At 51.0% G+C, this 23,460-nt stretch overlaps 1 protein-coding gene across 1 annotated transcript; it reads right to left on the bottom strand.

Moving 5' to 3' along the window:
• Window positions 1-9,136: 9,136 nt before the first annotated feature.
• CAPN11 (calpain 11) lies at window positions 9,137-22,932 on the bottom strand. Its single transcript, XM_037056031.1, has 21 exons — window positions 22,705-22,932; window positions 22,272-22,341; window positions 20,383-20,501; window positions 18,570-18,703; window positions 18,210-18,378; window positions 16,987-17,070; window positions 16,807-16,892; window positions 16,501-16,575; window positions 16,179-16,339; window positions 15,822-15,991; window positions 14,521-14,532; window positions 14,056-14,267; window positions 13,703-13,742; window positions 13,535-13,606; window positions 13,395-13,452; window positions 13,207-13,271; window positions 12,879-12,947; window positions 10,017-10,095; window positions 9,808-9,924; window positions 9,272-9,330; window positions 9,137-9,163 (listed from the first exon to the last, which is right to left on the bottom strand). Exons 1-21 carry the CDS (start codon window positions 22,930-22,932, stop codon window positions 9,137-9,139), a joined length of 2,106 nt encoding a protein of 701 aa, XP_036911926.1.
• Between the last annotated feature and the right edge of the window lie 528 nt (window positions 22,933-23,460).

Here is a 23,460-nt window from a genome sequence, read left to right as displayed (position 1 = left end):
ACTCGTCCTCCGCTCTTCCGGTACAGGACTATTGTGGGGCACTGTGGGAGGAGCTGGACGATAGAGGCCTATCAGTCTAACCAGGGGGTGGACCTACCGAAGACCGTGAAAGTTTAGGACATTGATCGGCTCTTCTGAGAAAGCACCTGGTCTATCCCAAATGGAAGTTCCTGGTTATAACCCCAGGGGAACAAAGAAGCTCTCTCTCTTGCTATGACCTGCGCTCACACTGCATGCCCCTGTTTCCTCCATGGCCATATAACTTTAACGACCACACAGCTCCTGGCCTCCAAAGGGAGTCTGCATACAGAAGCACAGCAGTGGACCACAGCTGGGAGCACACGCTAAGCCAGCCAGATACTGGATGGACTGTACTCTAACATGGAGCCTAAACTCTGGGCAGTGGCCTTCATTCTGGCCTTCATTCTGGCCTTATGGAAGACAAGACTGGGCTTCTTCCACGGTGGGGTGGAGGGAGGCGGGACGTGGGAAACCCAGGGAGCAGTTTCTCTTTCCACATGAGTAACCCATTCTGCCACCTCACAATCTCCTGCGTGTGGGTTCCTGGAATTCTTTTCTTATGATCCCAAGGAAGAGCCTTGTGTTTTCTGCCAGCAGCACTTCCTTCCATCCTTTGGGTTTCCCTCCCAGTTTATTCTATGTCTAAAGAAGAAGGTCCTCTTTCCAGATCCTCAGGGTCATCTAGAAGCATCCTCGAAGGCCTTTCAGGAGGCCCCCTGATGCTGTGAGCAGCTGCCTGAGAGTGGGTACTGGGGCTCACTTAATGCTTGAAAAATCAATGGTGGCCTGGGTCCCCTCAAGGCCCTGGCCCCTGGCTCCTGGCTCTGTCATGTTTCGTTGTCCTGTTGTCCCCTCCAGGGCATCAGCACTGGCCTGGAGCCCTTCCCGGTGGTGGGAGGTCGAAGATAGTGCTGACACCCAAACAAGGAGTTCTGAGAAGAGGCTAGGGAGGCGTCATGGAGGGCAGGGAGTGCTGAGAGGCGCAGGTGCCCAGGAGGAGGTGTGGCGACCGGTCAGGTGTAGGAAGGGTCCATGGGGAAGGCCCAGTGCTGGGAGTTCAGCCCTGTGACCTGTGATAGCACTTCTCTGGCTGCGATGACAGGCCTGAAGCCATCTACCTGAGCCAGACTGTTGGGAGGGTCTGAGGCCTGAGTGTGGTGACAACTGAGGGGACGGTTTGTAAACTCTAGCTTCTTAAGGCAAGAGATTATGTACGTGGGAGGGATGGTTCCTCACCCACTCCTCTCTCCACCGGTGCTAGGCAACGACAGACTTATGAACAGGCAGTTGGGAGGTACGGCACGCACTGGAAACTCTCGCAAGACACAAAGAAAGTGGGGATTTAGATGTTGTCTGAAAGAGTAACTAGAGCTGGCAGGTGGGATGACCCCTATCCACAGGAACAGTTGCTCTGGCCAGAGAGGGACCCTGATAGAATATAATCCATTGTCCCCACTCTGAAACAACTGTCGCTCTCCCCAGACTCAGCTGACAGGATGCAAAGTGGGAGAGTGTGAGCCCAGCCCTTCTGGCAAGGCCTCTCGGGACCAGGCAGCCGTTGGAGCCAGACAGCTGCTCCCTGCACAGTGGGAGGGAGGGGCATGAACCACGGGGCTGGAGTCGGGGTAAGGAGGGACATGCCTGGCATATCTGATGGAAGAGGGAGCGCAGCAAAATCCACAGGCCCCAGGAATAAACCTACCAATGATTGAGCAATACCCTCATGGAGGAAAACAAAGTGTTTACAAAAAAGAAGATTGGGCAAATCTGGTCATATGGGAACGAAAGCAATGCGGCAAGGTGCAAGAATAGGCACAGTGACTAAGGACTAGAACTGAGAGTTAAGAAACAAGTGCAAGAATATATGGGGCAGAGGTAGAATTTCTGGTTAGAAAAGAAAGAACATAAAGGGTCAGAAATGGAGCAGGGACACTTGGCCACCCATAAGGGAAAGACAAGATTTGACCTTCTGATATACCAGATACAAAAACAAACTCCAGTGACATTAGAGATATGAATGTGGAAAGTAAAACTATAAAACATAGGAGCTAATCTTTAGGAATGTGGGAGAGCAGAGAATTATTTGTCTTATAAATTTTTGCATCTTTTTATTATGGTTTTTAAAAAGATTTTATTTGTTTATCTTTAGAGGGGAAGGGAAGGAGAGAGGGAGAGAAATATCAATGTATGATTGACTCTCATGCATCCCCTGCAGGGAACTGGCCTGCAACCCAGGCATGTGCCTTGACTGGGAATTGAACCATGATCCTCTGGTTCGCAGGTCCTTGTTCAAACTACTGAACTAGCCAGGGCTATCATGGTTATTTTTTAAATTATAGAAAAGTGGAGATAATAGTGTAATAAGCCCCCATGTATCAACTGTCCAACTTAAATAATTACTCAAAAACTTTCCATTGACAAAAGATACTACAAAGCTAAAAGGCAGTCCCTCACAGACTGGGAGAAGAAATTTGCAATTCATATAACTGAAAAAGATTTTGCAGCAATCATAAATAAAGTATTTTTATAATCAATAGGAAAGGACAAAAAGCTTCCCAAAGGAACAAAAGATAAGAACAGGCCACCTCTCGAGGGGGGCCTAGGAGCAGCGGACAGGACCACGGGCTGCTGCTCCCTGAGCCGGAAGGATCAGGGGCGCCCTGTGAGCCTCCACTCGGCCCTCTTCTCCTGTGAATCCAGGTGGGGCCCCTACCAGGGTGTCCTCTCACCCCCACTCTATCTCTCTCTTGGTTTGGGAATTCTGGAAATGTGAGGGTAAGGGCTGGACACCTCATCCTGAGAGTTTTTGGAGGACCTGGAGTGGTGGGTTTGGGGAACACACCTCTGTCAAGACCGCAGTCAGAAAGTCCACGTCAGTCATGGCAGAACGGATGCTGTTCAGCTTCTCTGGGTTTAATGCCACTGATGAGTATCCTCATCAGAAAATACAGGCGTGGTGCTTTCTAAAGAGCTACATTCTGAATGTGTCTCCATTCTTTGCATAGGTAAATGGTCATCTACTCAAAAATCTACCTGTGGAATTACCATTTGAGATAGAATTATGCTGGGAGAGGTTACACAACCCAGTTAATTAATTAATCGGAGAGGCCAGCCCTCCGCCCAAATAATACTTCATTTATCCCATTGCTATTGACAAGGTATAACTTACTTGGTCCTTGTGATTTGTCCCTGAATGTTCTCGGCTCCAGACAGATGGAAAGGCTGAGGTTCAGAGAGGACCTGAGTGACAGTCGGAAGAGGGTGGACGGCGGACGGTGGAGACAGAAGAGTTGCATGTTAGATCCGAAAGGGTTCCAGTTCCAGCGGGGACACCCTGGCCCTTTGGGAGGCGCCCTTGTTGAAGAGCTATGAAGGTTCAAAGTGTGGGGAGCGTTCACATTAGCTGGGAAAGCCATTCGTTTTCTTAGTCAACAGACACACATCATACACGCATCGATGTAAAAGATAGTCCTGCACCAGAGATAGTCAGCAGGGGAGACAGTGGAGTAGGCAGGGAACGAACGATAAACAGCTGGGAGACAAATGCTGTGCCAGGGAAGGTGCCAGGTCAGTATGGTGCCCGCCGCGGTGCGTGTCTCTGCGACCGACCGGAACTTCTTAGAGATCTTCTAGGGGTGGGGCTTCTGAGCTGCGGCTTGAAGGAGGAGTGGCCCAGAAGTGGGAGGACTCGGGGCAAGAGGATGCACTGGGGTGGACAGTGGGAAGACTGGGTTACACACACAGGTGTGGGGGGACCTGCTGCAGGGCGGGAGGCAGAGTCCAGGCGAGGAAGAGCATGAACGAAAACAGGAGGGCGGCCTGGCTGGTGTAGCTCAGTGGATTGAGCACAGATCGCGGTTCGATTCCCAGTCAGGTCACATGCCTGGGTTGCAGGCAGGTTCCCTGCAGGCCAGTTCCCAGCAGGGGACGCATGAAAGGCAACCGTACATCGATGTTTCTCTCCCTCTCCCCTTCCCCTCTAAAGATAAATAAATAAATAAAATCTTAAAAAAAAAAGAAAAGAAAACAGGAGGGCGGACAGCACAGGGCGAATGCAGAAAATGTGAGCCTTGAGCAGTCTTCCCAGCTGGTGTCACTAACAGAGTGGTGGCAACCAGGATCATTTTGGGGGGATGGGTTGATGAACCCAGGTTTCCAACAAGGTGGTCCTGAAGACTCCATAAGACATTGAGTTTGAGTCTCTGGCAGGACTGTGGGCTTGGAAGGGTCTGTGGTAGGGGAGGGGTGTCAGGAATCTTCCCACGATATACATATACATATATAGATAGATAGATAAATAGATAGATAGATAGATATAGATATAGATATCTTAAGTGAAAAAAAGAGGGTACAGACTGATGTGTGTAATATATTTCCTTTTGTGCAAACAAGGTGAGAAATAAGGGTGTGTATATTTGTGTTTGCAGAGAGAAACTGTAAGAAAGGTGTACGCAAATCTATCAAGAGAGTAAAAAAGTGTATGTTCCCACAGAAATTAGTACACAGCCCTGGCTGGTGTGGCTCAGTGGATTGATTGTCATCCTGTGAACAAAAGGGTCACCAGTTTGGCTCCCAGTCAGGGCACATGCCTGGGCTGCAGGCCGGGTTCCCAGTAGGTGGGTGCGTGAGAGGCAACCACACATTGATGTTTCTCTCCCTCTCTTTCTCCCACTTTTCCCCTCTGTGTAAAAAGAAAGAAATGAAATCTTAAAAAAATAAAAAAAGAATGGTAAAAGTTACATTAGTTCCACAACTGCGGTCAAGATTACAACATCTACTTTATCAACAGAGGCTTATGTTTTTACACTTTGAGACTCAGCTTCTCAAAAATAGAAATTAATTGAGTAACACGAGAAGGAAGAATATCATTTTCAAAAAAGGAAAAAGCCAAGCCAACCCAATAAACAAAGTACGTACTCACATGGCGACCGCCACACCTTCTCCAGGCAAAGACAAAGCCGAGCGCAGGACCCTGCCTTCAGCAGCAGAGCCCACTCGTGTGGTAAGTGGCCTCATGAACAGGAGGCTCTTATTAGTTCTCTGAAATGGTGTTAACATTCCTTGGTCTTTGGAAACGATGCCAAGGGGCAAATCAAAACCTCTGATATTGAACAATGGAAAGGAGTGCGGACCAGATGCCAAAGTCCTCCCGCGCGGGCAGCAGGGCAGCGGCTTTCCCACCTTGGGGCGGAGCTCTGAGCACGAGCTGGGGCCCCAGCAGATACACTGACCCTTGAGCGACTCAATAAACGTGTGTGTCGAGAAATGATCGCCACAATAAGTCTCGTTGCCATTCATCACCATGCACAGTAACAAATTGTTTTTTTTTGTGGGATGAGAGCTTTTTTAAAGTTGTATTTTTTGGATTCTACTATTACGGTTGTCCCAATTTTTCCCCTTTTGCCCCCCTCCACCCAGCAACCACCCCTCCCTCAGGCAATCTGTGAGGAAAACTTTTAAGATCTATTCTGAGTCCTGGTGGGGTAGGTCGTTGGTCAGTGTGTCGTCCCAGTAGGCCGAGGTTTCGAGGTTTCGGGTCTGGGTCAGGGCAGTGATGAGAATCGACTAATGAATGTGTAAGTAAGTGGAACAACAAATGTTTCTCTCTCTCTCTCTCTCTCTCTCTCTCCCCATTCTCTCTCTCTCTCTCTAAAAACAATGAATAGAAATGTAAAATGGATCTCTCTTAGCGGCTTTTAAATGTGCAATGCTGTTAACTACAGTCGGCACACTGCACATCGCACCCCCAGGACTTGTCTACTTCACAACTGGAAGTTTGTACCTTTTGACCGCATTTGCCCAGTTCACCACTTCACCCACCTGCACCCCTGCCTCTGGCAAACGCTGGTTTGTCCTGTGTGGGTAGGTTTTTGTTTGTTTCTTAGGTTGTTTATTTTTTTCAGATTTCACATGGAAGTGAGATCATATGGTTTTTCTCTCTCTCTCTCTGACATTTCACTCAGCATAATGCTCTGAAGGTCCAACCATGCTGTTGCAAGTGGCAAGATTTCCAGCACGTCTTAGACTCCACTTTCTCAGAGACCAGAGGATGAAGCTACGGATGTGTCCGTGGGCCGTGAGCAGTCGGCCCGAGGCCACTCCTCTGATGCGGCCTCATCTGTGCGGTACAGCGAGCGAGCGGGAGGCTACAGAGAAGGATCTGAAGAAGTGGGGGAGGCAGCTGTGGGGAGTGATGGTTTGTCAAGAGAAGAAATCTAGATTGCCACACGGTCTCGGCTGAGGTCACCTCAGTGTGAGTGTGCAGATGTGGGGGGCATGGCTTTGCCCTTCCCCAGCACAACTCGGCGGCCATGCTGTGCTGCCCGAGGGCTACGCAGGGAAAAGCTGCCTGCACTGAGGACCAGAGCAGAAAGTGTGGTCACACTCCCTTGGGACAATGCAAGGACACAGTGGCAAGGGCCTCCCAGGGCATTAGGCTAGGAGAGGAGGCGGGTGAAGTTGAGCTGGAACTGGGTCCAAAGGGACTGTGCAAATGGTGAGGGGCTGGTAGGAGGAGGGAGCGGCCAGGCCCCCTGCAGCTGCGGGGGCTTCTCTTTTAGATTTTGGGTGTGGAGGAATGTGATGCGTGCACATTTGCAGGTGCTGAACACCTGTGTTAATTGGATATATTTATTAAACGAATGTTAATTCATCTTGCTTCTGGAACACAGGGCAGCTGCGTGGCAACTCTGAGGGTGCCCCTCACATCACAGTCCAAGGGAATGACGTCCCCCCTAGGGTTGTCCAGGACACAAAATGTACAAGTACACAGGGCTTGGCTGGAATGCAGGCTTGCCACCTATGGAATGCTGACTATGTGCTGTCTGTGTAAGGAACATTCGAACTTGTAGAGAATTTTTATCCGCTTATTTGAACCAAACCGATGACAACAATTACTGGCAGCAAAGTCTCAACGACTGAGACTTGGTCCGGAGGATGGCAGTTCTGTAGCTTGTTTCACTCATTAGGCCAGCGATCTGCGTTGGACCGGTGTGCCATGGGCCCTGATGTGCTGCGAGAGGTTCCATGACGGGCGGCACCTGATCGTTTCGTCAGGGCCACGACCTCTTTTCCCTCAGACTGTCAATAAGGAAATGACAGCAGCCAGCACAGCAGCGGCCGCCTGGTGTGAATGAATCAAAATTATACCCAGTTTTTTGGTCAGATTGGCAAAAATATATATATGTGGTGTGCCACAGAATTTTTAGTAATTAGTTTACGTGTGCCATGAGATGGAAAAGGTTGAAAATTGCTTCGTCAGACATTAAAGGAGGAAGCCTAAGGGGCTGCGTGAAACCCACTGCTGGTGGACTAGGAGACAGGAGAAGGCAAAGTGGGGAAAAAAAGTAAAACAGAGAGACACACACTTCTTTTACACTGGTGGGTGCGGGACAGCTAATAATGAATGTTTACAGCTCATAGAGACAAGGTTAACAGTGAGGGTTCTGTGGTCTCATGCTCTGGTGAGGTGGGTGTGCCTTGAGGGGTTGGGACAAGGTTACTCTGACATTGCTTTTTTAAAAAATTGGCATACCAACTGACATACCCTGCCAGTGTCAACCACAGGAGAGGGGGGCAGACTCAGTTTAGTCTTTGAAGTCGCAAAGGAGGGGGGTGGGGGAAGGGGAGGACAGGTGCAGAGTCAGTCAGTCACCAGATCAAGGGAGATAGGAATCCCACCTCCCAACTGAGCACGAGAGAGGCAGCTGGGTTAGCACAAGTGGAGGGGAGCCTCTGAGCAAGCCCTTCCTCGGGGGGAGATGGGAGCTGCCGGCTACCCTGGGCAGCTGGAGTGCACATTGCCTGGAAAGGAGTTAGACTCATTTGGGGTTGATGGGTCCCCAAATGAAGGGAATTTGGAGGCTGTCCCTATTGAAGAGGCTGAAAAGCTCTCATGCATTGGCCCCAGCCCAGGCTAGAGAGACCAGAGCTCTGGAAGCCATGGGGAGATGGGTAGGTGTGGGGGGGGGGTTGCGTCTTGGGAAGAGACTCCAAGGTTAAGGACATGGTCACTGATCTTTAGAGAGAGGGGAAGGGAGGGATGGGGAGAAATGTCCAACCATTATCTCATTCGTACCCCAACCAGGACCAGGGCCAAATGTACAACCTAGGTATGTGCCCTGACGGGGAATTGAACCTGTGTCCTTTCAGTGTAAAGGATTGAGTCACACTGGTCAGGGCTGGCAGGAGCAATTTTCTAACAGTGATTTGAATCTGAACACCTTCAGGCCTGGAAGGAACTGACCTGTTGCCTTAGTTCTCACCCATCCCAGCCTCACACTCAGGAGGATTAGCTCATTTCCGACCTGCTGGCTTTTGCAGCTGTTGGACTTTTGACCTTTGTGGCACCTGCAATGCAACCTTTGGAGACCCCCGTTTGAGGGGTGAGATGGGACAGAAGGCCGAGGGCCCTGTGGACCCCTAACTTTGCCCAGCTCTGTGGGGGGGGGGGGTTGGCCACTGGCTCAGACCTCCCCCTGGACACTGCTCCACACACCATGCTCCATACAGTTCATGGGGACTGCTGGGCATTCAGCATCCCTGGCATTGCCCATAGATTCCAGAGACACACTCTAGCTTTGGCAACAGCCACACATTTTTAAATGCTCCCTAGAGGGGTGGTACCGCCCTGACCGAGGCCCTTCTTTGATGCCGAGGAAGTGACTTCCACCCCTGCCAGTCTTCTCCTGGCATGCAGACACAGAGACTCAGAAGTCAGTGACATGTGTTTTTTATTGTATTAATGCCCCCGAGTGAGAGAGAGGAGAGAGAGGCCATGCCAGGAGGGGTGGTCAGCAGGCAGGTGGAGGCAGGAAAGAAAATGTGGAGAGCCTCCCCAGCCTGGGGACAGGGGGGAAGTGTCACTTAGTCTTTAACAGAATTTACTCAGAGGGAGAGAGGCTGTGAGTCAGCAGAAGCCTGGCTGGGAAAAAAACAGAAACACTGAGCTGGGAGGCTGGGCATGGAGTGAGAACAGGGTCGGCGGCACCCAGGGCTCCTCCTATCAGCAGAGGCTGTGGAGCTGAGAGCTGCAGAGGGTGGCCACCCCCCGGGCCACAGCCAGAGTGGGTTGGTGGCACTGGGGGTGGGAGGTGGCCAGGCTCCTGCAGCCCCTCTATCCCCACATGGTTATCTGCAGCCACTGTGGGAAGAGAAGAAGCAGATCTGAGGGGTGGGGGCAGGACAGCTGTGGGGAGCAGAGAGTGGGTGGAACCCTGGGTCGGGGAGCCAGAAGGTCCTTTCCATGTACCTGGTTCAGGTTCAGGCAAATATGGCCAGTATTCTCGGGGTCCATATTTAGGAAGTGTACTGTTTGGGGGAGGAGGCAAGGGGAGACAGTTGAGAGCTGAGTTAGTGGCTAAATCTGAAATGCCCACTCCTGACTAGGCAAGATGTCAAAAAGGGTGCAAGAGGCTGTCCCTTGCTGCTTCCCCAGCTAACACCCCACCCTTCCACCGTGCGCGGGATTAATGACAACAACTCAGAGAGCCCTGCCTTGAGCCAGGCCTGGTTCTGCGTGCTCTCCATACCTATATCACTCATTTAGTCTGTACTTCCATCCTATGAGGGCAGGAACATTATCATCCTCATTTTATAGGCAAGGCAATCAAAGCTCAAGAGGTGAGATGACTTGCTCAAGGCACAGAGCCAGTAAGTGGTGGAGCTGGGATTTGAACCCAGATCGTCTGTGCCCTGTAAGGGGAAGTGGCTCTGGGGCAGCATTTCTCATATGGGTATGTGGGGGAAGGCCAGTGGTCCCAGTCTAGGGTGGGGAGTGCGACTCACTGAACATGGCCTTCAGCCTCAGGAAACAACCGATGAAGCTGTCAAAATCCATGATCATGTCATCATTTGCATATCTGGCCACCAGCACCTGTGTCACCTTGTTATTCACCTTGATACCTGGGAGAGAGAGGTGTGCAGAGGAGAAATCAGCCCTCTAACCGATGCCTTCCTTGCCCCTGCCCCAAAGCCTCCTTCTGACCCCTGGTCACCTGCTTTCTCAATTGCCAAGCGCATCTCATAGGAGTTCAAGGTGCCTGAGTTGTCCTGGTCACAGTTATGGAAGATGTCCTGAAGGGACACAGAGATGAGGTAGGGTGTGTGCATGGCATGGTGGTTGGAATAATGAAATACTTCACTAGAGTTGACTCACAACTGCTACCCAAGACCAGGGGCTCCCTGCCCTAGCCCATCCCCTGAGCTCCCACCATTCCCATCATCTGGTGACTGTAGGGTGAATTCCAGGGCTGGGGGGCGTGGTTCTGACACCCTGCTAGGGCTCTCTGCATGTATCCTTTTAGCTAGGTGATACCTGGACTACACTGCTTATTAAATATTTTGTTCTTGTTTTCAAAGTATATTTTATTCCTTATGCTATTATAGTTGTCCCGTTTTTTCTCCCCTTTATTTCCTTCCACCCTCCACCCTGCCTCCCACAGCATTCCCCCTCTTTACTTCACGTGCATGCACCATACATATAAGTTCCTCACCTTAGCTTCTCCATTTCCCATACTATTCTTAACCTCTCCCTGCCTGTTTTGTACCTACCATTTATGCTTTTTATTCCCTGTACCGTTTCCCCTATTCTCCCCCTCTCACTTCCCTATTGATAATCTTCCATGTGATCTCCATTTCTATGATTCTGTTGATGTTCTAGTTGTTTACTTAGTTTGTTTTTTGGGTTTTTTTTTAGGTTCATTTGTTGATAGTTGTGGGTTTGTTGTCATTTTACTGTTCATAAGTTTGATCATCTTCTTTTTCTTAGATAAGTTCCCTTAACATTTCATATAATAAAGGCTTGGTGATGATGAACTCCTTTAATTTGACCTTATCTGGAAAGCACTTTATCTGCCCTTCCATTCTAAATGAAAGCTTTGCTGGATAGAGCAATCTTGGATGGAGGTCCTTGCCTTTCATGACTTGGAATACTTCTTTTCAGCCCCTTCTTGTCTACAAGTTTTCTTTTAAGAAATCAGCTGACAGTCTGATGGGAACTCCTTTGTAGGTAACTATCTCCTTATCTATTGCCACTTTTAAGATTCTCTCTTTATGTTTAATCTTAGGTAATAAAATTATTATATGCTGCCCTGGCTGGTGTAGCTCAGTGGATTGAGCACGGGCCTGTGAACCACATGATCGCAGTTCGATCCCCAGTCAGGGCACATGCCTGGGTTGCAGGCCAGTTCCCAGCAGGGGACTCACGAGAGGCAACCGTACATTGATATTTCTCTCCTTCTCTCCTTCCTTTACTCTCTAAAGATAAATAAATAAAATATTTTAAAAAATAAAATAAAATTATTATATGCTTTGGTGTGTTCTTCCTTGGGTGCAATTTCTTTGGGACTCTCTGGGCTTCCTGGAAGTCTATTATCTTTACCAGATTGGAGAAGTTTTCCTTTATTATTTTTTCAAGTATGTTTTCCATTTCTTGCTCTTCCTCTTCTCCTTCTGGCACCCCTATGATTTAGATGTTGGGACATTTAAAAATGTCCTGGAGGTTCCTAAGCCTCTCCTCATTTTTTTGAATTCTTATTTCTTCATTCTGTTCTGGTTGAATGTTTGTGCTCCAAATTGTTGATTTGAGTCCCGGTTTCCTTCCCTTCACTGTATATATTGGTTTGTTCTATTTCACAGCTTTCACTTCTTCCTCTATTTTGAAACCACTCTCAACTATTTCTGTGAGCATCCTAATTAGCAGTGTTTTGAACTCTGCCTCTAGTAGGTTGGCTATTTCTTCATCACTTAGTTCTATTTTTGGAGCTTTGATCTGGTCTTTCATTCAGGCCACATTTCTTTGTCTGGGCAAGCCTATTATGTTTTAAGGGGTGGGGCCATAGGTATTGGCCAGGGCAGGGAACCCACATTGCTGTGTTGTGATGTTGTATGTGGGGGAGGGTCAGAGAGGAAACAAAGCCGCTTGCTCCACTCTTGGCTGGCTTTCAGTCACTTCCCCTGCTACCCACAAGCAAATTGGGCCTTTCTGGTGCTGATTCCAGTTGTCTGAGTCTGTGTACGTACTCTCCAATGAATTCTCCTGTGAGTCTCAGAGTTTCTCTTGCTGCTGCAATTCCCACAGGTTTTTACAGTGAGAGATTTTGAGGATTTATTTCCCTGCGTTGGAACCCTGGGTTGTGCCATCTGTCTTGCTCCCCAGCTGTTCTTCCCAGTTTATCTGCATGCAAATGTAGGACTGCCTGGTCCATCAGCTGTCGCCTCACCCACCTGGTCCTCCAGTTGCCACCTTGCTGTGCATCTTCTCTGTCCCGGCTGCCCATCTCTGCCCCTCCTACTGGTCTGAACCAATGTTTCTTCTTTTTTTAAAAAAAAGATCTTATTTATTTATCTTTAGAGGGGAAGGGAAGGAGAGAGGGAGAGAAACATCAATGTATGGTTGCCTTTCATGCGTCCCCTGCTGGGAGTTGGCCTGCAGGGAACTGGCCTGCAACCCAGGCATGTGCCCTGACTGAGAATCGAACCATGATCGTCTGAGTCGCAGGCCCGCGCTCAATCCACTGAGCAATGTTTCTTCTTAAACTCCTTGGTTGTTGGACTTCCATACAGTTTGATTTTTCTGGCAGTTCTGGTTATTTTTTGTTTTTAAATTTGTTGTTGTCCTTCTTTTGGTCGTGTGAGGAGGCAAAGTGTATCAACCTCCACCTCCATCTTGGTCAGAAACCCTACTCGTTAAATATTTTCACTAGTTAATACATCAGTACTTTGGCAGATCCTGGCCTGTTGTGCGTGCACACGTGTGTCCAGCCAGTGGCTCCGGTTCTAGCTTCATCCCTACTAGTGCCCATCCCTTCCGGGGATCTTTTCTCACCCCCATAAACTGCCCTTTTGATGCCCTTTACCGTCCATTTCTTGATTTTTTTCCACAGGACCTGGAATTCCAGAAGCCCTAGCTTGCCAGAGCCATCTTTCTGCAGGGAGGTCAAGGAGGCCAGAGGAGGGAGTGAGGGGCGTCCTCGGGCAGGGGAGCAGAGGGGCTCGCGGAGAGGGTCCTGCCTGGGAACCGTGGCAACAGCCAGAAGAACTGGCATCATCGACTACCCCAGAGCCTACGCCCCATCAGGAAGGAGGACATGACTGGCCAGAGAGGAGCCGCGAGGGGGCCAGGCTGGGGGCAGGGGCCAGGGGCAGGAGGCACTGGACAGGACGGCCCACTGGACAGGAAGATACATCCATGATGTTGATCATGCTGCGGCACACATCCACGCCGAAGCCCTTGGTCCTGATGTTTCTGACTGTGAGGGGAAGGGGCGTGAAGAGAAGGAGTGAGGGGGGGGGTTGGGGGACACACAGTGGTCAGGTGGGGGCCATGCTGTGGGGGAAGGGCGGTGTGTGAGTGGTGGGTCCGGGAGACTCACGTTTGGAGACCGTCTTGTTGAGCAGCCTTTGTAGCTCGTACACGCCTATCTCCTTGCCCTAGGAAGGGGGACTGTAAACCCCTGCGCTGGCCCCTTCAGCCCCCAGCCACCTCCTTCCAGCCCCAGCCCTCAGCTCTCACCTCTCCTCCTGCCACTGTTTCAAATAAATGTTTGAAGTACTGGTGGTCTATGTCAATCTCAGAGATGATCTCCTGGAGGGAAAGTTATGGGAAAGAGACTCAGTCCAGAAAGTTCCTCCACACCCCCCAGAGGCTTCCTCAGTCCTCCCAACACCAGAGACCCCTCACCTCTTGGAGGAGCTCTGCATAGTTGGCTTCATCCAGTTCCCTGGCAAGAGTAAATGAAGCTCAGGGGTTACCAGGGGTCAGGGAGACAGGATTTCAGTGAGGGGTGGGGAGTCAGGTCATATGTCTGGAGCTATACGGAACAGGCTCATGGCATCTGGGTTCCCGTTTTGCTTCGGCTACTCCCTGGGACTTCCCCTCCACATGCCGCTGTCTCCCTGACTGCAGAACAGGGACGAGGTTGGCAGGGGCTGGGGTGTGGGGGTGGGGGCTGGGTACCAGATCCCTGCTCCCCGAGTCTGACATCTCACAGCTCCTGAGCAGGTGGTCTTGGAGCATCCAGCGGGGCCCCTCACCAGGACTCGCTGTGCTTCTCTGTGAAGACCCGAAGCAGGAAGTCGACATCCTTGTGCGGCTCAAAGGTGGAGGGGACGATGATATACTCCCCCGGAGGCAGCTGCAGGTGGCTGCTCACCTCCCGTGAGTTGGTGAAGATCTCTGAGAAGCCGTGGTCCTGATACTTCACGAAGAATTCCTTCTTCAAGTGGATATCCTGGATGTTCTGCAACTATATGTGCCCTGGAGGTGGGTACAGGGCTGGCCTGGGAGGGCTGGGAGAGGGGCCTCCGAGGTGGAGCCTGGCTGGGCAGGGTTGTGGAGAGGCACCTCCAGCACTGACTGGGGCTAGACACCACACAGCTGGCAGGCACCCTGGTGTGAGCTTGTCTTTCCCTGACTTCCACCCAGGGCCCTTTGCCAAATTCCACCCTTTGCCCATCCACATGCATCCTGGCCAGGATCAAACCCCATGTCTTCTGTACCTCCTTTGGGACCTAGAAAGGGAAGAGAGAGGAGGGTCAGATCCCCAGGATGGTGAAGGGGCTCAGGCTAGTGGAATCCATGTGAGAGGCGTGCGTTATGTGTGTTGGCTGGGTGCGCATAGTGGGTGTGTGTCGGCAGGGCGTGTTAATGGCACTGGGACGCTGGCAATGGGGCAGGGGCCTGGGCTCTGATAAAAGTCCCAGTGTTACTGATCTCTCAGCTCTGGCCAGCAAAGCACAGTTTACACAGAGTTTGGCCCTGGGGGAGATTTTCACCACTGCAGGTTAAGGACAGGACAGAGTCCCCAGGAGGTGAGGTGACTTTGCCCAGTTCCCACCCCTAAAGGTGGAAAGAGCTGGGATGAAAATCTAGAGAGCTTTGTCCTGACCGTGAGCATTTCCACAGAACACTCCTGTCCCACTGCGGGAAGCTGATAAAGGATTGTGAAACCGATAAAGGGTTGTGAAACTGAGCGTTGAGCACCAATAACCTTGGGGAAAAGGTGAGCTAAACCAAGATAAACAGGGTGCTTTCTTTCAGGGATGACCAGAATCTTTAATGTGCTGATGGCACCGTAGACTGGGGGGCGGGGGTGGGGGAACAGCCCTTCCTGGAAATAATGCATCTAACCTTGGAAATGCCTTGCCTTGAGGAGCGTCTGTTAATCTGGTGGACTCACAGACTAGGAGGAAGGCCTGGCTTGTGTCTGCTTTGTTTTGTTTTATTCACTATTGAACCACTGAAGGCTGAACTGGGGCCTGGCATGCAGTAGGTGTTCCATACATACTAGCTGTATATCTAAGAGAATGAAAAAGTGGCCACTTGAAGGGTCTTGCAAAGCACAGTTTGGGAAATACTCATCAGGGATTTCTCTTGGTCACCGGAGTCAATGCTCCCCATGGGGCATCTGGGGGAGGCTTGGGGAGGCTTGTGAAGAATTCTCAGTGTGTCTGGGAATCAGGAGGCAGGCTCTGCTGCTGCCACTTGGATGTGTGAGCTTGGGCCAGTGACCTCACCTCTCTGACTCTCAATCTCCTTCCTCTTCCCACGGGGCGTTACTATTCATCAGGCCTGTGGTGGGATGCCTGGCACAAAGGAAGTGCTACCCAAGTGTTCTCAATGAAAAAATCTGTTAAAAGGAAACTGCTGGCCCTGCCTTGAAACCACAATGCACCAGGCAAGAGTTAGGGCCATGGAGCCTAACCCTCGGAGATGGTCCCACAGCTGGGTAGGCAGTGGCCCCAGGGGAGAAGGCACGGGGAGGGAGCAGGAGTGGCTGGGGGACTGGCCGGGTGCCCACCGTGTAGATCACAAAGCCAATGGTCTGCAGCTGGGCTCCTTGGGGCCGTGCCTGCCGCCAGTTCTTTTGCATCAGGGCTATTATGCAGGTGCAGATGACTTCGTCATCTTCTAGGTCATCGTCCTCCTTGGGGAGACAGATCTTGAACTGGGGGTTGGTCCAGAATGTGTCTGTGGAGGAAGCAGGTCAGGATGGCTCTGCCTTTTCCAGCCACAGGCCTGCCCCCTCAACAGGGCCAGCAGGATCTGACAGGGTCGGGGCTCCTGACCTGCTTGTGGCCCCTGGCACCCCTGACCCGGGTCCCCAGGCAGGGCTGTGTGGTGAGCGGGTGTCCCCTCCCTGGCTCCCTGCACCCACCGGGGTGGTTCCTGCAGCCCCCGGCAGTGCTGCCCCGCCGCCAGCTGCCCTCGTAGTAGGTGGTGTGCCAGCAGCTCCCAAGGTTCCCAGAGAGCGCATCAGGCATCAGGCTGCAGATCTCCAGGGATGTGAAGTTCCTCAGGAAATCATGGTAGGACATCCTGTGGGGGAAGGCATGGGTGCTACAGCCAATCAGTGCACCCCCACCCCCACAGGGCCCCCTTTCCCAAGAGCCGCCACATCTGCCACATGGTGGGGAGGGTGGGAGGAGATAAAGGGGCAGGGCTTGTGGGGAAAAGGAAGCCCACCACGCTGCACTGACCAGAACTCCCCATCCTCCATTCTGTGCAGCAGCTGCTTCTGGAGGTCTGGGCACACTTCTTCCCACTCTCTGGAGCTGGGGCAAAGACAGGCAGTGAGCAGGGCGCGGGGACAGGAGGTACCTCCTTTTCCTTCGGGACATGCCCTTACCACTGAATGCTGCCTACTGGGGGTCCTGACCATGTGGAGAAACTAGAGGGGTGGGGTGTGTTCGGTGTGCCTGTGGGTCCCTCTGCGGCATGGCCTTGCTCACAGGCCTGCTGTGTGCTTTGCCCCTTACCTGAGAGCACCGGTCAAGGGCACCTACTTGTCACTCCAGGCTCCATTCCACTCAACTCGGCCCCAGGGATTCCGGACCCGAATCAGGGTTTCTGTCTTGCCTTCATAGCAGACCTGGGTGGGGAGGGGGTAAAGTTCAGGGGCACGGGGCAGGAGGAAGTTCTCTTTCTTCACACGCCCCTCAGGGTAGGGTACCTGTGAGACTCACATCTTGAAGGTCAGTCACTGAGTAAGCGTGTCCCCTCACCAGCATGGTCTGCGTCAAAGTTTCCAGTTGGCTGTCGCTGGTGACCTGTAGAACAGGGTAGAAGGAGAGGAATTTGGGGTCTGGTCAAAGGGATCGGGGCACTGAAGGCAGGGGTCATTTCTTTAAGATTAAACTTTGTATTTTAAAATAATTGAAGATTCCCATGCCGCTGTAAGACATTGCACAGAGAGGTCTCGTCACCCTCAGCCTGTTTTCCCGGGTCGTAATGTCTCACCGAACTGTAGCCCAGCATCAAAACCAGATGTCGGTGTGGGTGTGATTTGTCAATTTTACAGTCTTCTACTTTCACTGGTTCTTGTGTGTGTGCTCTGAATAGCTTTATCACCTGTGCAGTTTCGTGTATCCACCACCAGTCATGACCCTGATTTCTAACATACCAATCTCGTCCTTTCATGAATTCTTCTCACTGCCCTCCTCCCTAGCCTCTGATGGCCACGTCTCTGTTCTCCATTTTCTCACTGTGTCACTTCGAGACTGTCATATGTAGAGGATCATACACTATAGAACCCTCTGGGACTGGCTTTCTAATTCAGCATAATTCCCTGGAGATTGGCCCAAGCTGTTGCATGTCACTGGCCCATTTCTTTTTAGTGCTGAGTAGTGTTTCGCAGTGTGCGCTCCGCAGCCTAACTATCCGCCCTTTGAAAGACATCTAGGTTGTTTCCAGTTTCTGGCTATACGAACACAGATGCTATAAGCATCTGTGTTCAGGCTTTTGTGTGGACAGGTCTTTATTTCTCTGGGATAAATGCACAAGAATGCAATTGTTGGGTCATACATAGCACTCTAGGTTCATTTATTTATCTGAACAAGTGTTCATTGGTTTGCTATTGTATGCCAAATGCCATCCTAAGGCCCAGGATCAGGCAATGAATGAGACAGATAAGGGCACTGCCGTCATGGAATGTGAAAACTGTCTGGAGAAGACAGGCTATGAATAAACATAGTAAGAATTTCATACTGAAATCTCAAAGCAGAGAGTATATGGTGGTAGGAGCAGCTAATTTAGATTGGGAGTCAGGGAAGATTAACCTGAGGAAGGGACATTTGAACTGAAATGTGAATGAGAAGATGCTAGCTACACAGGTGTCTGGGGAAAGAACCTTGTAGGTAACAGCAACAGCAGGTGCAAAGGTCGGGAGGCAGGACCAAGCACAGCTTACTTCAATGGAGCAGCCCATGAGAGAAGATCGGTTTATGGCCTTCCTGAGCATTCTCAGCAGGTTCTTAGGGGGCCTCTGGAGTTGGAAGCTCTGGGTGATGCCCCCTGTGAAGTCCTCAAAGCCCTCCACCGTGTTGCCCCCTGACAGTGCTTCATAGGACCCGCTCAGCCTGTGGGCACATAGAGGGCACTCTTTGGGCTCTGGAATAGAGATTGAGCTTGGATATCAGAGGGTATAGTGAGGGGAGGGAAGGACGCCCTGCCACCCTTGCCTTTTCCCTCGATCCCAGCTGCCCCCATAGCAGCCAGCTGGTGGGGCGGGTTTGGAGGCAGACCCAGGTTCTTGACTCAGGGCACTCACTTGGCATAGGCCTTCTCCAGCAGGGCACTCCAGAACTCAGTGCGCTCACCTGAGTGCACGAACACCAGCTTGCCATTCTTTGTGGGTAGCCGGTCATCCACCACGACGTTCACCCACTGCCCATATTGCCAAATCTGCGGGCAGCAGGGTGGGCCTCAATGGGCCATGAGGCACGTAGCATCTGTCTAACCCCACTTCCTGAGAATGCTGTTATATGAGCGCCCCCTGGTGGCCAAGACTGACACCCTCAGAATGGCTGAATAGTGAGTAAAAGACAATGAAAAGCATGAACTTCACCACCAGCCTCATCTCCAGGTCCTGCCATGGCTTCCATGGGGAACCAACCCATATTTGACCGTGGCTGGACTATAGGATTCCTAAGGTCTTAAAAACTCCCGTTTCTAGTCCTGGCTGGTGTGGCTCAGTGGATTGAGCGCCAACCTGTGAACCAAGAGGTTGCTGTATCAGTTCTTGGCTGTATCAACATGCCTGGGTTGTGGGCCAGGTCTCCTATTAGGGGTGTGCAAGAGGCTATTGATTCATGTTTCTCTCCCTTTCTTTCTTCCTCCCTTCGGCTCTCTCTAAAAGTAAACAAAATCTTAAAAACAAAAACTTGTGATTCTTAGAAGTACTTTATAACATGGGGATTTTATCCACATGTTGCTAAATTTAAAGAACAGATTCCAAAAATTATGTGACAGAGATTCTCAATATCGTACAACACATAAGAGCGGGGACCCATCAAAACCAGGAATTATCTTCTGGAGGGCGGGCCCCTTGTAGTACAGGCTTCCCCCTCTGGGCGAGTGTTCTAGGAACCCATCTGTATCAGTGTACCTGCTGGCACTGTTTTGAGAGTCTGTGTTCAGCTTCAGTAACGTTTTTTGAAGACTCATTGTGTTTGCCCACTTCAAGATGGGTGACTTACAAGTGCACCTGCTCACAGTGTGCCGTTCAGCAGTTTTTGACCAAAAATGACGTGACCCTCATGCCCCACCCTCTCTATTCACCTGATCTCTCCCCAAGCAACAATTGTTTTGTTTGTTTCCCTGAATGAGAAAAGTCCTCAAAGGGAAACGTTTTGCCAGTATGAAAGAGGTGAAATAAAAAACAGCAGAACACTAGAAGGCATCAAAATTGATGAGTCCAAAAACTGTTTTAAGGAGAAAAAAATCTCAATAGGTGTATTGTATCAAATGGAGAGTACTTTGAAGGTGACTAAAGTTTAAACATGTAAAAATAAATACATGTATAAATAAATTCCAGTATTTTTGGATCCCCCCCTTGTATACGTATATGTATGTGTATGTGTGTATATCTACTGAGAGAGAGAGAGAGGAGGAGGAGGAGACCCACAAGATGATAATAATTCTTTTTTTGTGGGGGAAATTTAAAAATTAGCTTACATTATTTCTTTTTAAAAAGGTTTTATTTATTTTAGAGAGGGGAAGAGAGAAAAAGGGAAAGAAACATCAATCTGTGGTTGCCTCTCGAGCACCCCCTACTGGACACCTGACCTGCCTTGCAACCGGCACATGTGTGCTGACTGGGATTGAACCAATGACCCTTTGATTTGCAGGCTGACCCTTAATCCAGTGAGCCACACTAGCTAGGGCAGCTTACATAATTTCTTTAGTGAGCAGATATTCCTCTGATAATTAAGCAAAACCCATCCTCATATCACTTTTCAAAAAGAAAATAAAAAAGGTAAACTTCAAAGCACATAGTAATTCTTTCCCCTCTCCCTCCACACTCCCCATCCCACCACATACACACCCTACCAAGCAACTCTGACTTTCCAATCACTCTTCACCTGAAAATAGAAGATGCCAGCATAGTTTTTCTTGAAGCTCTGCCCCTTGGGCACCACGCGGTACAGCAGCTGGGGGCAGGTGGTAAGGGAGCCGATGGCAGCCAGCAGCCAGCAGTCCCCTGGAAGACAGGCAGGGGCTTTGCCCCGAGCACTCCCACAGGTGTGTGCATCCTGAAACCCAAGGCACTGTGGAGCAGAAGTTGGTCTGACGTCCCCCTCCCCAGTAAGCCCTCCTGCCAAGGGAGCCAGCAGGGAGGAGCAGGGCAGAAAGGACAGTCTCAGGGAGGTGCTGTAAGCTTCTCTACCTTTTCTTTTAGGTGAGAGATTTAAAAATTAGAGCCAGGTGCTTTTGTTTGGGGATTTGAGGAAGAGGAATGTTTGGCCTTGGTGTTGCTGCTCACTCTTGGACCTGCTTCCTTTGGAAGAGGGCCAATCACCTCCCATTCCCTGAAGAAATCCATCACCTTCCCCCATGGACCGCACACCTACCCCTGATTACACTGGTTTAGCAGTCAGGACGTCTCTACCTGATGTCAACCACGTAATACTGGAGACTCAGGGGGCTCAGTCTGTACCCCAGGGTGTCAGGGGCTAGGTACTGGCCATAGGGGTGGTATGCCTGGTCTGAGGTCATCCATTGCCATCTCTCTCCTGGGGATTTCAGACCCCGTGGTCTGGGGCTGGGGCTAGGACTTGGGGACAGGGGGTGCCCCATGTGAGTACCCTGGGCCAGGTTGAGGCTGAGGGCCCTGGGAAATTCTGTGATTACCAGTGGCCTCTTGGCTGTCAGAGTTACCCCCAGGAGGGAGGCAGAGGGTGGGAAAGGAAAGTTAAGGACACTAATCCACCATTGTCAAAAGGGCAGCAGTTTTCTTCTTGATAACATGGGGCTGCTTCAGCCCAGTGAGCCTCAGCGGCAGATGGGGGCCTCTCCTTGGTCTCCGCCCTGCCCATACCCTGCTTTCTCTCTGCCACAGATGGGACCGAATTCAGACCCAGAGGACACCCGTCCTGGCCTTATCTCCGAAGATGCAGTGAGAGGTTGGGTGGAAATTGTGGAATAGAACTGGGTTTAGGGAGGAAGATATCTCTTGGGACTGTCCCTGGGAGCCTGTGGGAGAGGGGGCGAAGGGGGTCCAGTGCTTCTTTATTTGACACCCCAGACTGAAGCAGTTGTGGCACTGCGGTGGCTTTAAGATGTGCCCGCTTCTTTGACTCTCCTCCCCTCAGGAGGTGGAGCCTCCTTCTCATCCCTGTGAGTGTAGGCCAGGCTCCTGGCTTACTTCTACCAAGAGGACTGTGGGGGAGGTTGCCTTCCTGAGTGTGCGCAGTGTGTGCACATATGTGTCTGGGAGCAGCTGTCTACCACATTGTACAGTCACAGGCCTGTGGTCATGTGAGCACATCATCTTGGAAGCCAACCCCCAGCTCCCATCAATCCTTCAGATGGCTGCATCCCCGACTGGCATGTTGGCTGTGGCCTCATGTGAGACCCTGAGCCAGACCCACCAGCTGTGCGGCTTCAGAATCCCTGCCCCACAGCAGCGGTCAGGTGGTACCACGTTTGTTGTTGCTTTGAGTCCCTGAGGGTTGGGGTAATTTATTGTGCAGCAGCTGGCAACTAGCATGCCACCCCAGCTCACTCCCAGACCCAGACTGCAGCAGGTGGGGTGGGGTCCAGAGCAGGGGAGGAGCAGGAAGACCCGCCTGGTGCTTTCATTACCATCTGCTCGGAAAGGGAGTGACAGGGGAACAGAAGGCATTGTCTGAACCTAAGGGGTCCTAGTTCTCCAGCCTCAAAAGACACTGTGGCATGCTCCCCACCTCAGGCCCCCTCCCTAATTCACCCCTGCCGCCAGTGGACACCAGCTTTCCTGCTCCCCACTCACCGAGCACTCCCTGGCAGATGTCCGTGGGGCTGATGCCATTCACAAAAAAGTGAGGATTGCTGGTGATTTCCTGCAGTGAAAAAATGCAGGTTTCAGGGGGCCCAGGACACCCCTCTCCCCATCTCCCTCCCACCTCTCCTGAGGAATGACACCCACCTCCAGGTTCTAGGGGAAAATATGGATGGGGAGGGGACCGGACCCACTTGGCACAGTTGTAGGCTGTGATAGCAAAGATTGGTGAGTGACTTTCCTGGGGACTCTCTGAAAGATTTTGCTTAAGCATGTCCAGAGCTGTCCCCAGCCGTAGGGGAGGCAGAGCCTAGTGCCAGGGCCCCGTGAGGCTGTGGAGGACTGCAGATGACCAAAGGGACGGGGGCACCACTACACTTCTCCCCTTCCTCCAGGAGTCCACGCCTCCCCTCCCAGTGCCCACACTGGGCCGCTGCCAGCAGATGTTCTGCACGTGTTTGGAGTTGGGGCCCAGCTCCTTGAAGCCCAGTGAAGTGGGTTCTGCAGGGAAGATGGGATCCTCAAACAGTTCCCCCTTCCTCAGACAGAGTGCTTGCAGCTCCTGGAAGTTCTGGTTACTGTAGTTCTGGGCGTTGTGGTGTTGGCCCACACCCTTGGCCTTGAGTCGGCTGTGGCTTATATGAGCCGCCATTCCCTTATCGATGTACATGGATTCCACTTAATAATAAAAAGAGAAATAACCGCATTAAAAAATGGACAAAGGGCCCTGGCTGGTATGGCTCAGTTGATTGAGTGCCAGCCGGTGAACCAAAGGGTGACTGGTTCGATTTCCAATCAGGGCACATGCCTGGGTTGCAGGCCAGATCCCCAGTAGGGGGCGTATGAGAGGCAACCACATACTGATGTTCCCCGCCCTCCTTCCCTTCCCCTCTCTCTAAAAATAAATACATAAAATATTTAAAAAAATAAAAATGGACAAAGGATCTGAATAGGTACTTTTCTGAAGAAGACATATAAATGACCAATAATCACATGAAAAAATGCTCAACATCTTTAATCACCAGGCAAATGAAAACCATTTGCAAATATGTAAATGCAAATGATATATCACTGCACACCCACTAGGATGGCTGTAATCAAAGACTGATACTAGACCTGGCTAATGTGGCTCAGTGGACTGAGTGCAGGCCTGAGAACCAAAGGGTCGCTGGTTCGATTC

This window comes from Sturnira hondurensis, unplaced genomic scaffold (assembly GCF_014824575.4).
Source record: "Sturnira hondurensis isolate 20B ecotype Veracruz unplaced genomic scaffold, ASM1482457v3 Scaffold0000880, whole genome shotgun sequence".
NCBI classification, from domain to species: Eukaryota; Metazoa; Chordata; class Mammalia; order Chiroptera; family Phyllostomidae; genus Sturnira; species Sturnira hondurensis.
This window is presented reverse-complemented; position numbering and strand designations above follow the sequence as displayed.